We start from the raw sequence: 14224 nt of genomic DNA, 5'->3' as shown, positions 1-14224 counted from the left end.
TGCCTCACAATCCTCTTCCAGCGTTGCCGCAGGTCCAGCAAGCGATGCTGATAAGGCTGTTTCTGGTGGTGATGGTGACCACAACTCTTCCTCTTCACGCTCATCTACGGCCTGATCCAGCACTCTTCGCAGGGCACGCTCCAGGAAGAAAACAAATGGTATGATGTCGCTGATGGTGCCTTCAGTGCGACTGACTAGGTTTGCCACCTCCTCAAAAGGACGCATGAGCCTACAGGCATTGTGCATGAGCATCCAGTAACGTGGCAAAAAACGTCTTTTTCTTGTTGGAGCAGGCGGTCGAACATTAGGAGTGTTGAATTCCAATGTGTCGGGCTGTCGCAAATCAAGCGCCTCACTGGCATGTTGTTTTGCCGCTGGATATGATGTAGAATTATTAAAAACCTTTATTAAACCTGTATTGAATTTTTGTACTAACTCCATTTTAACTTCATAACATGACAAGATTTCCTAACAGCATTTAGAATACTGAATAGAGAATGTATTTTCTAGAAGAATATGACTAACACCGGAATTATCAAGTTCCTGTAATATGAAACAATGTATTTTATAGCTAGGCCATGAGAAAGCTGCACTAATGAAATGTTCTTTCATAAAAAAGACCCTGAACCTGACCCCGAGTCTGACATCACTAGCTACCCAAAATGGCTAGCTGCCAAATTCCCCCTCCCATCGAGAGAGCCTCGTGCTAAAGAGCAATGGCGACTGAATCTCATCTCATCCTTGTCAGGAATTACGACATCCCATGATGGGAGGATGCCCCACTAGCCACTCAAATCCCTAAGCCAATTACTAATATAGATGGGAGGGAATTTAACTTACCACTTAGTACATAGACCAATTAATGATGTTTATTTGTTGCTATCTTGATATTCAATGATGATGTAATTTTGCTCTTATAAGGGTCTGCGAGCCCGTTTTTTCTCCAGATGCCATTAAATTTTCTGAAGTTATTTTAACCTGAACTGCATGCGTCAGTGTGAATTTACTTCTGCGTATACGCAATTTAATCATCTCAGATTTGGACAGGAACAGATAGTCATTCAAACATATTTGTTTGCTTAAATTAATCTATATCAGATATCTGCAAAGTGCGCCATGGCCGTGTAGGAACGCCTGAAGTGGCCACAAACCTTCCTGGCCTGCTTCAGGACGTCCTGTAAGCCTGTGTACTTATGCACAAAGCGTTGTATGATCAGATTACACACATGTGCCATGCACGGCACATGTGTCAACTTGCCCAACTTCAATGCCGCCAACAAATTTGTTCTGTTGTCACAAACCACTTTGCCGATCTCCAGTTGCTGCGGAGTCAGACACTTTTCCACCTGTGCGTTCAGGGCGGACAGGAGTGCTTGTCCGGTGTGACTCTCTGCTTTCAAGCAAGTCAAACCCAAGACAGCGTGACACTGCCGTATCCGGGATGTGGAATAGTACATGGGGAGCTGGGGGGTGCCATTTATGTGGAGCAAGATGCAGCAGCAGAAGAGGACTCAGCCGAGGAGGTTATGGAAGAGGATGGAGTAGGAGGAGTAGAGGAGGTGGCAGCAGGCCTGCCTGCAAGTCGTGGCGGTGTCACCAACTCCTCTGCAGAGCCACGCATTCCATGCTTGGCAGCCGTCAGCAGGTTTACCCAATGCGCAGTGTAGGTGAAATACCTGCCCTGACCATGCTTTGCAGAACAGGTATCAGTGGTCAGATTGGACACTTGCCCCAACACTGTGTGCCAGACATGCCATTACTTCCTTTTGCACAATCGAGTACAGGTTGGGGATTGCCTTTTGTGAAAAGAAATTTCGGCCGGGTACCTTCCACTGCGGTGTCCCAATAGCTACAAATTTTTTGAACGCCTCAGACTCCACCAGCTTGTATGGTAAAAGCTGGCGGGCTAATAGTTCAGACAAGCCAGCTGTCAGACGCCGGGCAAGGGGGTGACTTTCTGACATTGACTTCTTACGCTCAAACATGTCCTTGACAGACACCTGACTGTGGGCAGCTGAGCGGGAACTGCTCAAGGCGAGAGACGGAGTGGCAGATGGTTGAGAGGGGGCAAGGAGGACAGCAGTGGTTGATGTGGCTGAAGATGCTGGACCAGGAGGAGGATGGCGGCTTTGAGTTTGTGTGCTGCTTGTACTCATGTGTTGATCCCATAGGCGTTTGTGATGTGCGATCATGTGCCTACGCAAAGCAGTTGTACCTAGGTGGGTGTTGGACTTGGACTTCCCACGATTTAGTTTCTTTTGGCACAGGTTGCAAATGGCATCGCTGTTGTCAGAGGCAGACACACAAATTTTTTTTCACAATGCTGAGCTCTGCAATGACGGCATTCTGGTGGTGGACACTGTGCCACTAGCTCCTTGCGACGACCTCCCCCTGCTTCCAACTCGTCTCCTCCTCCTCTCTGTCTCCCCATCTGAACTTTCGCCCTGTTCTTCTTCTTGCCGAGCGGGCACCCACGTGACATCCATGGACGCATCGTCATCATCAACCGCTTCACTTGTATCTGACAACTCAGCAAAGGAAGCAGCAGCGGGTACAACATCATCATCATTACACCGTACGTCCATGTGTGTAATGCTACCTGACTGGGACATATCCCTGTTATCTACATCCTCTGGCAATAATGGTTGCGCATCACTCATTTCTTCAAACGGATGTGTAAATCACTCCTCTGACAGATAAAGTGAAGCGGCTGTGGTGCTAGTGTTGGTGGTGGCGGCAGGCGGGTGAGTGGTATCTTGAGAGGTGCCCGAAGCTAAGCTGGAGGAGGATGGTGCGTCAAGATTCCGAGCGGAAGCTGTAGAAGATTGGGTGTCCTGTGTTAGCCAGTCAACTATGTCCTCAGAACTTTTCAAGTTCAGGGTATGTGGCCTCTGAAAACTGGGCATTATTCTAGGGCAAAAGGGAATCACAGCACCACGACCACGACTGCCCCTGCGGGGTGGCCTGCCTCTGCCTGTCATTTTTCTTTGGATTAGTGGTACTATGCGTGCAAGCTACTGTGAGACCAGATATGAGTTGCACTGTGCAGTGGCAGAGGTTGGCAGAGTAGACGCTGTAGGCCTGACACACCCGCTTGAAGACAACTAACTGCTATTCAATCTAAAACAGTGAAAAAAAAATTGTTTTTAAATGCACGCTATTGTGACACCAGATATGAGTGGCAATGTGCAATGGCAGAGGTTGGCAGAGTACACGCTGTAGGCCTGACACACCCGCTTGAAGACAACTAACTGCTATTCAATCTATAACAGTGAAAAAAGTTTTGGGGTTTTTAAATGCACGTTATTGTGACACCAGATATGAGTGGCACTGTGCACTGGCAGAGGTTGGCAGAGTAGACGCTGTAGGCCTGACACACCCGCTTGAAGACAACTAACTGCTATTCAATCTATAACAGTGAAAAAAGTTTTTTTGTTTCTAAATGCACGCTATTGTGAGACCAGATATGAGTGGCAATGTGCACTGGCAGAGGTTGGCAGAGTACACGCTGTAGGCCTGACACCCGCTTGAAGACAACTAACTGCTATTCAATCTATAACAGTGAAAAAAGTTTTTGGGTTTTTAAATGCACGCTATTGTGACACCAGATATGAGTGGCACTGTGCACTGGCAGAGGTTGGCAGAGTACACGCTGTAGGCCTGACACCCGCTTGCAGACAACTAACTGCTATTCAATCTATAACAGTAAAAAAAGTTTTTGGGATTTTAAATGCAATCTATTGCGACACCAGATAAGAGTGGCACTGTGCACTGGCAGAGGTTGGCAGAGTACACGCTGTAGGCCTGACACACACTTATGAAGGACACTGACTGCTATTATATTACATTCAAAAAAGTTTTTGGGTTTTTAAATGCATGCTATTGTGACACCAGATAAGAGTGGCAATGTGCACTGGCAGAGGTTGGCAGAGTACACGCTGTAGGCCTGACACACACTTATGAAGGACACTCACTGCTATTATATTACAGTCAAAAACTTTTTTTGTTTTTAAATGCAAGCTATTGTGACACCAGATATGAGTGGCACTGTGCACTGGCAGAGGTCGGCAGAGTACACGCTGTAGGCCTGACACCCGCTTGAAGGACACTGACTGCTATTATATTACAGTCAAAAAGTTTTTTTGTTTTTAAATGCAAGCTATTGTGACACCAGATGTGAGTGGCACTGTGCACTGGCAGAGGTTGGCAGAGTACACGCTGTAGGCCTGACACCCGCTTGGAGACAACTAACTGCTATTCAATCTATAACAGTGAAAAAAGTTTTTAGGTTTTTAAATGCAAGCTATTGTGACACCAGATATGAGTGGCACTGTGCACTGGCAGAGGTTGGCAGAGTACACGCTGTAGGCCTGACACCCGCTTGAAGGACACTGACTGCTATTAGATTACAGTCAAAAACTTTTTTTGTTTTTAAATGCACGCTATTGTGACACCAGATATGAGTGGCACTGTGCACTGGCAGAGGTTGGCAGAGTACACGCTGTAGGCCTGACACACACTTATGAAGGACACTGACTGCTATTATATTACAGTCAAAAACTTTTTTGTTTTAAATGCACGCTATTGTGACACCAGATATGAGTGGCACTGTGCACTGGCAGAGGTTGGCAGAGTACACGCTGTAGGCCTGACACACACTTATGAAGGACACTGACTGCTATTATATTACAGTCAAAAACTTTTTTGTTTTAAATGCACGCTATTGTGACACCAGATATGAGTGGCACTGTGCACTGGCAGAGGTTGGCAGAGTACACGCTGTAGGCCTGACACCCGCTTGAAGGACACTGACTGCTATTAGATTACAGTCAAAAACGTTTTTTGTTTTTAAATGCACGCTATTATGACACCAGATATGAGTGGCACTGTGGACTGGCAGAGGTTGGCAGAGTACACGCTGTTGGCCTGACACACAGACGCTTGCAGACAACTAACTGCTATTCAATCTATTACAGTGAAAAAACATTTTTGTTTTTAAATGCACGCCATTGTGACACCAGATATGAGTGGCACTGTGCACTGGCAGAGGTTGGCAGAGTACACGCTGTAGGCCTGACACACAGACGCTTGCAGACAACTAACTGCTATTCAATCTATTACCGTGAAAAAATGTTTTTTGTTTTTAAATGCAAGCTATTGTGACACCAGATATGAGTGGTGGCACTGGGCAAGTGGGCACAGTATCCACTGTGAGCCTGACACAGAAGCTGGCAGGCAGGCAACTGCAATTAGATTACACAGGAAAAAAAAGCAGACTGATGTTCTAGCCCTAAATAGGGCTTTTTGGGGTGCTGTCCTTACAGCAGAGATCAGATGAGTCCTTCAGGACTGTAGTGGACACTGAATACACTAGCCTAGCTATCAATTTCGCTATCAAATCAGCAGCAGCTACACTGTCCCTCCCAGTGGCGTACACACAACCCATGGGGCCCCGGTGCAAAAACTGATCCGTGGGCCCCCCCGCGCGCGCTTACTCTGCGCGGGCTGGGCCGCAACACATGGCGGCGGGCACCTGGTCGCAGGGCTGCGACCCCTGCGACCACGTTATGTACGCCAGTGCATGCATAAACACATAACACTTAAAGGACCACTACAGACACCCAGATCACATCAGCTCAATGAAGTGGTCTGGGTGCCAGGTCTCTCTAGTTTTAACCCTGCAGCTGAAAACATAGCAGTTTCAGAGAAACTGCTATGTTTCACTGAGGGTTAATCCAGCCTCTAGTGGCTGTCTCATAGACAGCCGCTAGAGGATTTTCTGCGATTCTCACTGTGAAAATCACAATGAGAAGACGCTGAACGTCCATAGGAAAGCATTGAGTAATGCTTTCCTATGGGCGGTTTGAATGCGCGCGTGGCTCTTGCCACGCATGCGCATTCGGAGCTGAGAGGCGGATCGGGGCGGAGAGATCCCCAACGCCAAGGGAGTCCGGCGCTGGAGAAAGGTAAGTGCTTAAGACGCACACATTAACTGACAGACACACACTCACTAACAGACGCACACAGACACACACTCTAACACTAACACGCACACTCTAACACACACACTTACACACACACACTAACACACACACACACGCTAACACTAACACACACACGCTAACACTAACACACACACACACTCTAACACTAACACACACACACTCTAACACTAACACACACTCTAACACACGCTCACACACTAACACACACTCTAACACTAACACACACACTCACTAACACACACTCACTAACACACACTCACTAACACACACACTCACTAACACACACTCACACTAACATACACTCACTAACATACACTCACACTAACATACACTCACACTCACATACACTCACACTAACATACACTCACACTAACATACACTCACACTAACATACACTCACACTCACATACACTCACACTAACATACACTCACTAACATACACTCACACTAACATACACTCACACTAACACACGTTTTTTATTTATTTATTTAATCCCCCCAGCCTCCTTACCTGTGGGAGAGCTGAGGGGATTCCCTGGGGTCCAGTGGTGTCACCCGGCTGGCCGGTCCTGCGGGTGCGCGAGGGAGCACTTTCCCCTGGGTGCTTCCTCTTCAGCTCCCTCGCGCGCCGCGTACTGATACCGGAGCCGGAAGATGACGTCATCTTCCGGCTCCGGTTTCAGTACGGTGCGCGAGGGAGCTGAAGAGGAAGCACCCAGGGGAAAGTGCTCCCTCGCGCACCCGCAGGACCGGCCAGCCGGGTGACAACAGGGCCAGCCTCGGGGGGCCCTGAGGTGGCCGACTCTTGGGCCCCCCAGGAGAAGAGGCTGGCCCAGTGGCTACATACCTGGGTCGCAGGGCGGCCGGTCCCCCTGGTGGGCCGGGCCCGGTCGCAGCCGCGACCCCTGCGACCCCGGTATGTACGCCACTGGTCCCTCCTCTCACTAAGAATGCAGCTTCACAATGAATGTAAAATGGATGCTGTACAGGAGGTGGGAGGGTCTGGAAGGGAGGGTCTGCTGCTGATTGGCTGGAATGTGTCTGCTGACTGTGAGGCACAGGGTCAAAGTTTACCCAATGATGACGAATAGGGGGCGGATCGAACCGCGCATATGTTCACCCGCCGTGGCGAACGCGAACACGCTATTTTCACCAGGAACTATTCGCCAGCGAACCGTTCGGTACATCACTAACTGTGAGACATGCAGACACAGACACACCTCTAAGGAACCTGAGACACTTGGGGACACGGGGACACAGACACACATGGGGACACTAGGGCAACATGGGGACATTGGGAGCAATCCATCTATATAGCAGAATCAAACTGTATGTAGATTTACCTCACATAAAATACTACACGGGGTATATGGTCTGGGTTTTCTTGTGTAGTGATGCTTTGTATTGATAGAAGGATATTAAAGAGCATAGAGACTTGCATTGAGTACAGATAAAGGGGTGATGTGCTAATAAACCAAGGAATAATAGCTCATGAGTCGGGTTTTGGTTTGATGTGATGTTTTTGGCTAGGGAACCCTAAGTATGTAGGGTTACCTTGGCTTGCTCACACATCCAAGGCTGTACCATGTAACCAGGAGCATCTACCATTTCACTAAAGTGCACAAACTATCCATTAGCACATGCACACATATGGACACAAACATTTACTTATTGTTTAATAAAAAAAATTTATTTCACAAAATATATCAGCCCTATTATTATATTATTTATAGCCATATCATTATAATTATGTATGATAGTATTTGTTATATAAAATTGTAATACATAATTTTGATTAATCATCATGATAAATCTATTTTATTACAATTACAAATTGTCAACTGTAGAAACAAACACTGGTTAATAAGAACTATATTAACAGTGACTATATTCTTTATTAAAATAAACATTTATGCACCAAAACACATTACTCCATTTACGGATGGATATGTTTTTAAACAGAATTACATTTTTTATTAAACAGGAAATGGCACTTCTCAGGAACGTTGATCATATGTTTACGTATCCCCTATATTCTAACAAATGTGTATTTGTGGGGTATAAAAAATAAAATCAATTGTAGAAATCAACACCTCTTCTGTAACTAGATACCTCGACCTATTACATTTGGCAGTCAGCACAGAGGAAACATACTCGACATTCCATCTTGTCTATATAAAGTTTATAGCCAGAGAGCCTGGCGTAGTCTTCTAATAGTACCAATAATGGTGAGACTGTTTGGACTGGATCGGTAATAGTCAATAGGAGATGGTCCATATATGTTGCAACCTAGTATTCTTGGGATCAGACCGGGATACCCGTTATTAACAGCATAGTATAAATCATTTGTAGGAGTGGTTCTAAGGAGAGTGCAAAGAGTATGGGGATAACGAGCATCCTTTTCTGTACCATTGAATATTGTAAAATTGGGAGAATTTGTGTGTATTATCAAAAGGCTGGCAGTTGGGTTTGAGTATATTTCTCTTAATGCATTGAGAAAAGGTTGGGGGAAATGAAATCGTTTTAAGGTTGCGAACAGGAATCCAGCATCCAGCGATAGGAGGAGTGGGCATGTTTTTTTTTCATCAGCCACCACATCAGGTCCAGGGTTCGTGGTGTGTTATCACTTGACTTCCTTATGGGAATAAAGCCCACCTGATCTGGGTGGACTAGCAATGTCAGATATGGTTGGAGTCTTTTTGTAAGCATTTTAGTAAAAATCATAATGTCTACATTTAGTAATGAAATTGGTCTATGGTATGCCTGGTCTAAATGAGATTTGCTGGGTTTAGGAATAAGGCATATATTAGCATGTCTCAAGCTAATGGGTCGCCTTGTAGTATTGCTGTGAATAATTTGCATAAGTTGGGTTTAAGGATATCCAAAAATGTTTTATAGTATATGCCTGAAAACCCATCTGGGCTTGGGCTTACATATAAATGTAAGATAAAATGGAGCATCTCATGAAAAAGATTAGCACATATTATAGGCGATTTATTTTTAATGAGCTGCTTCACTTTAATATCAAATACAATGGTCCTGGTGTCATAGTATATGATTCAGTGCTAATTCCTGTTGATCATCTGATATACTGGATCCCCTACTCTTAATTTGCCTGTCTGCTCCACACCATAGTACTGCCCAAAGAGAGGTGCAGTTTTATACAGGTAACTCAGGGAGGAGTCACTATTCCTATAGGTTCTTAGGGTATCCAGTGGTTCCTTGCGTGTCAAGACTCCAGTTTCAGGGTTCACAGTAGTTAAGATGCAGCGTCCACATGCCATGATCCTCTTAAGTTGACATTTGCCCACCTTGACATCATTCCAAGCATCCTCTGCAAAGGCCTCACAGCCAGATACCACTATACAAGGCCTGAAATTCCCCAAAGAGACTGGTTCTGCAAGACGGCTATTGAGATCCTCCAGGGATGTCTCAGAGAGAAGCATAATGGGGCTGGCATCAGGATAAGCAATGACATCTGTCTCTCGGAACAGCTTCTCCTTTTCTTTGGATTTGCGTGGATGCATTATGTCTGCTTCAAAATGCACCAAGTAGTAAGGCTGACTGCTTTGAAAATAGGATGTGAACCAGTTAGAAGCTTCTTCCCCACAATCTCGGCCTTGAACATCACTTCCAAACACTCTGCAGTCCCGCACCTTGTTGCTTTTGGGAAGTGACATGGGAACTAGGAGCTCATCCATCCCTTCACCTTTAAGGCACAAAGAGTCACCACGCACGCTCACAGAGATGAGGACCATACGAGGTTCCTGTCTGCCGGTCACCATATGCCCATCCTCAGTCACCACCAACCAATGCCTGTCCCTAAGATCTCCTTTATAGAGACCAAGCTCCATGCAGTCTGCTTCCTGCACTGACACTGGTCGACATGACTTGATGGGATAAATCAGAAGTTGGGACACAATTCCCACCTGCTTCAATTCTAGCTCCTCACCTCGCCTCCGCCTCCACCACATCCAAGAGACTATAGCTGTGAGCCCCATGCCTGCTGCACAGAACAACGGTAAGCGTTGGCGTGGGAAGGCCTGCACAGCAGACTGTATGGCTGCAGTAATGTTTGAGGCATAGGAAAGAAGAGAGGTAGACATTTTAAAGAAATATGTGTGGCTCAAGGTTTAACGTTTGATATCAGTCACGTGATAAGTGTCCAATGGAGGGATTCAAGCACTACAGTCCAATCAGATTGGAATCGACTTCCTGGAAATGAAAGAGAGTAAGTGTTCAGTTTATCACCAAAGCTATTTGGATTATCTAGTGAGAGATAATATGAAAGTCAAGCTTACAAAAAAAAAAAAGAAGAAGCTCGAAAAGCTAAACACAATTTTATTATAGAGGTACTATAGTGTCAGGAACACAAATATATATGCCTGACACTATAGTTCTAAAACCACCGTTTAAGTGGTCGGCCCCCCATTACCTTGGGTTACAAAGGTGATTTACTCACCTTTCTCCAGTGCAACGCTGGGCTCCTCGCGTATGGCCCGCCACTGATCTGCCTGCTTGGCTGACATTATCAGAATTGATGAGCTCAGTCAATCACAATGCTTTCTCATAGGAAAGCATTGGATTGGCTGAAATCATCAATTCTGATGATTTCAGGCAAGGAGGCAGGGTAGGGGCAGAGCCAAATACCGCCCTGGCCAATCAGCATCTCCTCATAGAGATACAATAAATCAATGCATCTCTATGGGGAAAGGTCAGCGGATCCATGCAGAGACTGACCCAGGAAGCACCTGATCTGCCTCCTTGGCTGACATCATCAGAATTGATGAGCTCAGTCAACCACAATGCTTTCCCATAGGAAAACATTGGATTGGCTGAGATCATCAATTCTGATGATTTCAACCAAGGAGGTGGGATGGGGCGGAGCCAGAGACCGGACCAATCAGCATCTCCTCATAGAGATGCATTGAATCAATGCATCTCTATGGGGAAAGGTCAGCGGCTCCATGCAAAGACTGACCCAGGAAGCACATCTGGTGACTATCTGAGGAGTGGCCACTAGAGGTGTTCCTGGGCTGTAATGCAAACACTGCCCTTTACATTAAACATCCTGCAGGGACTGACCAGTACAACTACAATAAGCTGTTGCTGTTCTGGTGACTATAGTGTCCCTTTAATATACATAATTTTATTCTATTTTGTTGTTTGTCTTTTTGCTGGCAAATGTTGGCAATGTTAGACCTCTCCTACGAAAACCATCAATCCACCAGTGGTAGCTGGTGACATTTTAAGTTGGTGGTTAACTAGACTTGACCCCTTGGATTCAAGTCTGCCCCCTCTGTTCTGGTTTTATTCATTAACCGGAATATGCCTACATGGCACTATTATTTAAAAATATGCAGACAGTCCTGATATTTGCAATAAAACTACCTATTCATGAGTTAAATTAATAGGGAATGCCATGTTGAGACTTATAGGGATACAAAGTAAATAAATACAAAGTAAATAAAAATCACTGTTTAGTAGATATAACCCAAATAAAAACATGCCAGAATTTAATAATGCAGTTTTTCATTTGGGATAAATCTAAAAACAGCTTGCAAAACCTGCAGTTCTTTTGTCGGCTGCCTTTGACTTTCTGTGCAGCTCAATGAGAAGTATTTGCAAGGCAGGTGTTCTGGGTAATTGCTGCCTCTTGAGTTTAGTTCCAATGAGCTAAACAAACCAGGAAGTAAAATTACCTGATGTCTGATTGAAAGCCAGGGGATGTAACCAGGTTCATTTCTAAAAGTGTTAATTTCTTGTAAAATCTAAAAACTTTTTGCTAAATGAAAAAACAGGACAAACTCTTCACACATAAAGCTTTTCAGCAAGCTAAATTGCTTTACAGCTCTGTAGTGTCCCTTTAACTTTTTATTAGTAAATGTAACTCAGAACTGATCATGGTGCTTGGAGTAACTCTTTCATTTGAATAAGGAGTTTATGCTGTATAGGTTGTCCTTTTAAAGGGACACTATACGCACCCAGACCACTTCATCTCAATGAAAAGGTCTGGATTCCATGCCCTCTCCCCCTCCCCATCTCCCCATTTTAACCCTGCAGTGTAAAACATTGTAGTTCAGCAGGAATAGCAATGTTTATATAGCAGGTTTTAAATGCCTTTTTATTCCTTACAGCACGCATCTAAAAGGTGACTAAGACACTAGCGCATATTACGCATTTGTGTTTCTAACACTATAGTGTCCCTTTAAGAAATATTTATAAATTTCTAACATCTGTCCTGGGGCAAAGCGCTAAATGTTGCAATACAATTAGCTGCCTTCCCTTGTGATTTCTCCTCATTTAGCATTTCACCCCAAAACTGCAGCCGTCTTAGCCTTGAGAAATCACCTGAGTGTAAGGCAAAGCTAGGGCAATTCTAAGTCCAAATATAGAGTTATTCTATTGGTTTCTATGGTGATTTCATTTTATGTAATACCTTAAAATGGCACCTGTTTGCCATGGTAGAAATGTGCATAAATGTTCTGATCAGATATCAGGAGCTAGATTCAAATAGTAGCAGAGCAATTAGAAAAGTGAGAGCTTTTTATATTTTTATATTTTTAGACATTTGGTGACATTAAGAACTCACTCACCATAAATAAGCAAGCTATGATCTTCTCCCGGGGGCCTGCAGATTGACTTCGTCAACGGTAATGTGCAACCAAGTCCCTTCCACTCACAATTGCTAGTGACGCTTGCTCAGTCCAGCCTTCTTTACCCAGTTTTCCTCAGGAATTTACAGCCTAATCGGAGAACAGTACAAAGTGCAGAGCTGTGTTTGCTAGAAATCTGTTTGAACTGGGTAATGTGTAAGAACAATATAAAATGCACATGGGAATAATTTAAGGAACCCCATTATGTTAATTCATTATAGAAAGCATTAAAACAATGGCAAAAAAATAAAAAAGCACCGTGCTCATCAACAGTCAGTTTAATCTATTACAGAAGAGAGGATGTTTAGACTGTGATGCATGGATTGATGCATGGAATCTTAAGTGACAAACAAATGATTCCACTTTCAGACCTGCCTGGCTACAAAAGGTTCTAGGATGATGTTATGATTTTTATCTCAATGAAGTGGTCTGGGTGTCATGTCCTCCCCCCCTATCCCCCTCCCCCTCTCCCCCTTGTATTAACCCTACAAGTGAAAAATGTTCTGTTCTGCAAAAGGGCAGTGGTTTCATTGTAGGGATTAAATGCCTCTAGTGGCTGTGACTAAGACAGCAACAAAAGGCTCTTTCTCTTCTATAGCAGGGCAAAACTCTTCTATTTCAGTCAGCTGGCCTCCGAGAGTCCATGTGATTGGGGCAGCACAGTGTTTTACGACACATGCGCACAAGTCTCCCAATATTTCCAAAGTTTTGGATTGCCTGAGACTATCGATCTCGATAATCTCCGCCAAGGAAGCTAAGCTTCCCTGCAGAGACCGGCGCTGGGAGGGAGAAAAGTTAAGTGACATCCATTTTTTGCTCCCTGAAGATGGGGACCAGAGACCTAAACTAAACGACCAAGAGACACTATAGCATTAATGATACCGGAGAAACTGACGGAAGCCAAGCACAGAGAGATGGACACAGGTTTCTTCAGGAAGGAAGAGATTCTTTATTGGATCACCGATCGGGACTCAGAGGGACTAATGTCACCAAAATACAGCAAGTTCTGAGCCCCGGACAATAGTGCAGGCTCCTTATATAGGCATATAACTCCTCCCATATTAAGCTCCACCCGCACATTCTTTTGACCAATCAATACAAATAAGAATTAACTTCCTGCTTGACTGCATGGCCTGTCCAGCACAATTGAGGAGGGGAATACTACATCCTGTATTCTTGCACATGCTCCGTACACTACTGATCGTATCTTGCCTCGTGCAACCAACTGATCGATACGTCCGCATATGCACGTACACATGCCACGTGGTAATCTCGGCCTACTAAATTTATTTTTACAGAGATTCCACCACATTCCCCCCTTTGATGCCTCTTGATATTTCACAATTACTTGAGGCATCACTTAACCTTGGTTTGCATACACCGCAAGTTACCTTGAACCAGACCAGACTTATCTTATGATGTGAATCTTCAACACTCATCTTCCTGCATTGGTTCTCCCTGATCTTATATTTATAAATTGCCATTATCTGTGCAGCAGCCTTCCTCTCTGCTATATTTTCTATCAGGCTTTGCACAGACCTAACTACTAATGGTATAAGACAC

At 44.7% G+C, this 14224-nt stretch overlaps 1 protein-coding gene across 1 annotated transcript; it reads right to left on the bottom strand.

The window, feature by feature from the left end:
• Nucleotides 1-7739: 7739 nt before the first annotated feature.
• On the bottom strand, nucleotides 7740-12718 carry LOC134612431 (mitochondrial amidoxime-reducing component 1-like). The gene is made up of 2 exons (XM_063456786.1): nucleotides 12602-12718; nucleotides 7740-10220 (listed from the first exon to the last, which is right to left on the bottom strand). The coding sequence occupies exon 2, from the start codon at nucleotides 10109-10111 to the stop codon at nucleotides 9071-9073; it is 1041 nt and encodes a 346-aa protein (XP_063312856.1). The 5' UTR covers nucleotides 10112-10220; nucleotides 12602-12718; the 3' UTR covers nucleotides 7740-9070.
• Nucleotides 12719-14224: the final 1506 nt, after the last annotated feature.

This window comes from Pelobates fuscus, chromosome 5 (assembly GCF_036172605.1).
Source record: "Pelobates fuscus isolate aPelFus1 chromosome 5, aPelFus1.pri, whole genome shotgun sequence".
Lineage (NCBI taxonomy): Eukaryota > Metazoa > Chordata > Amphibia > Anura > Pelobatidae > Pelobates > Pelobates fuscus.
Note: the sequence above shows the minus strand (reverse complement) of the source record. Positions and strands in the feature narration are given on the sequence as shown.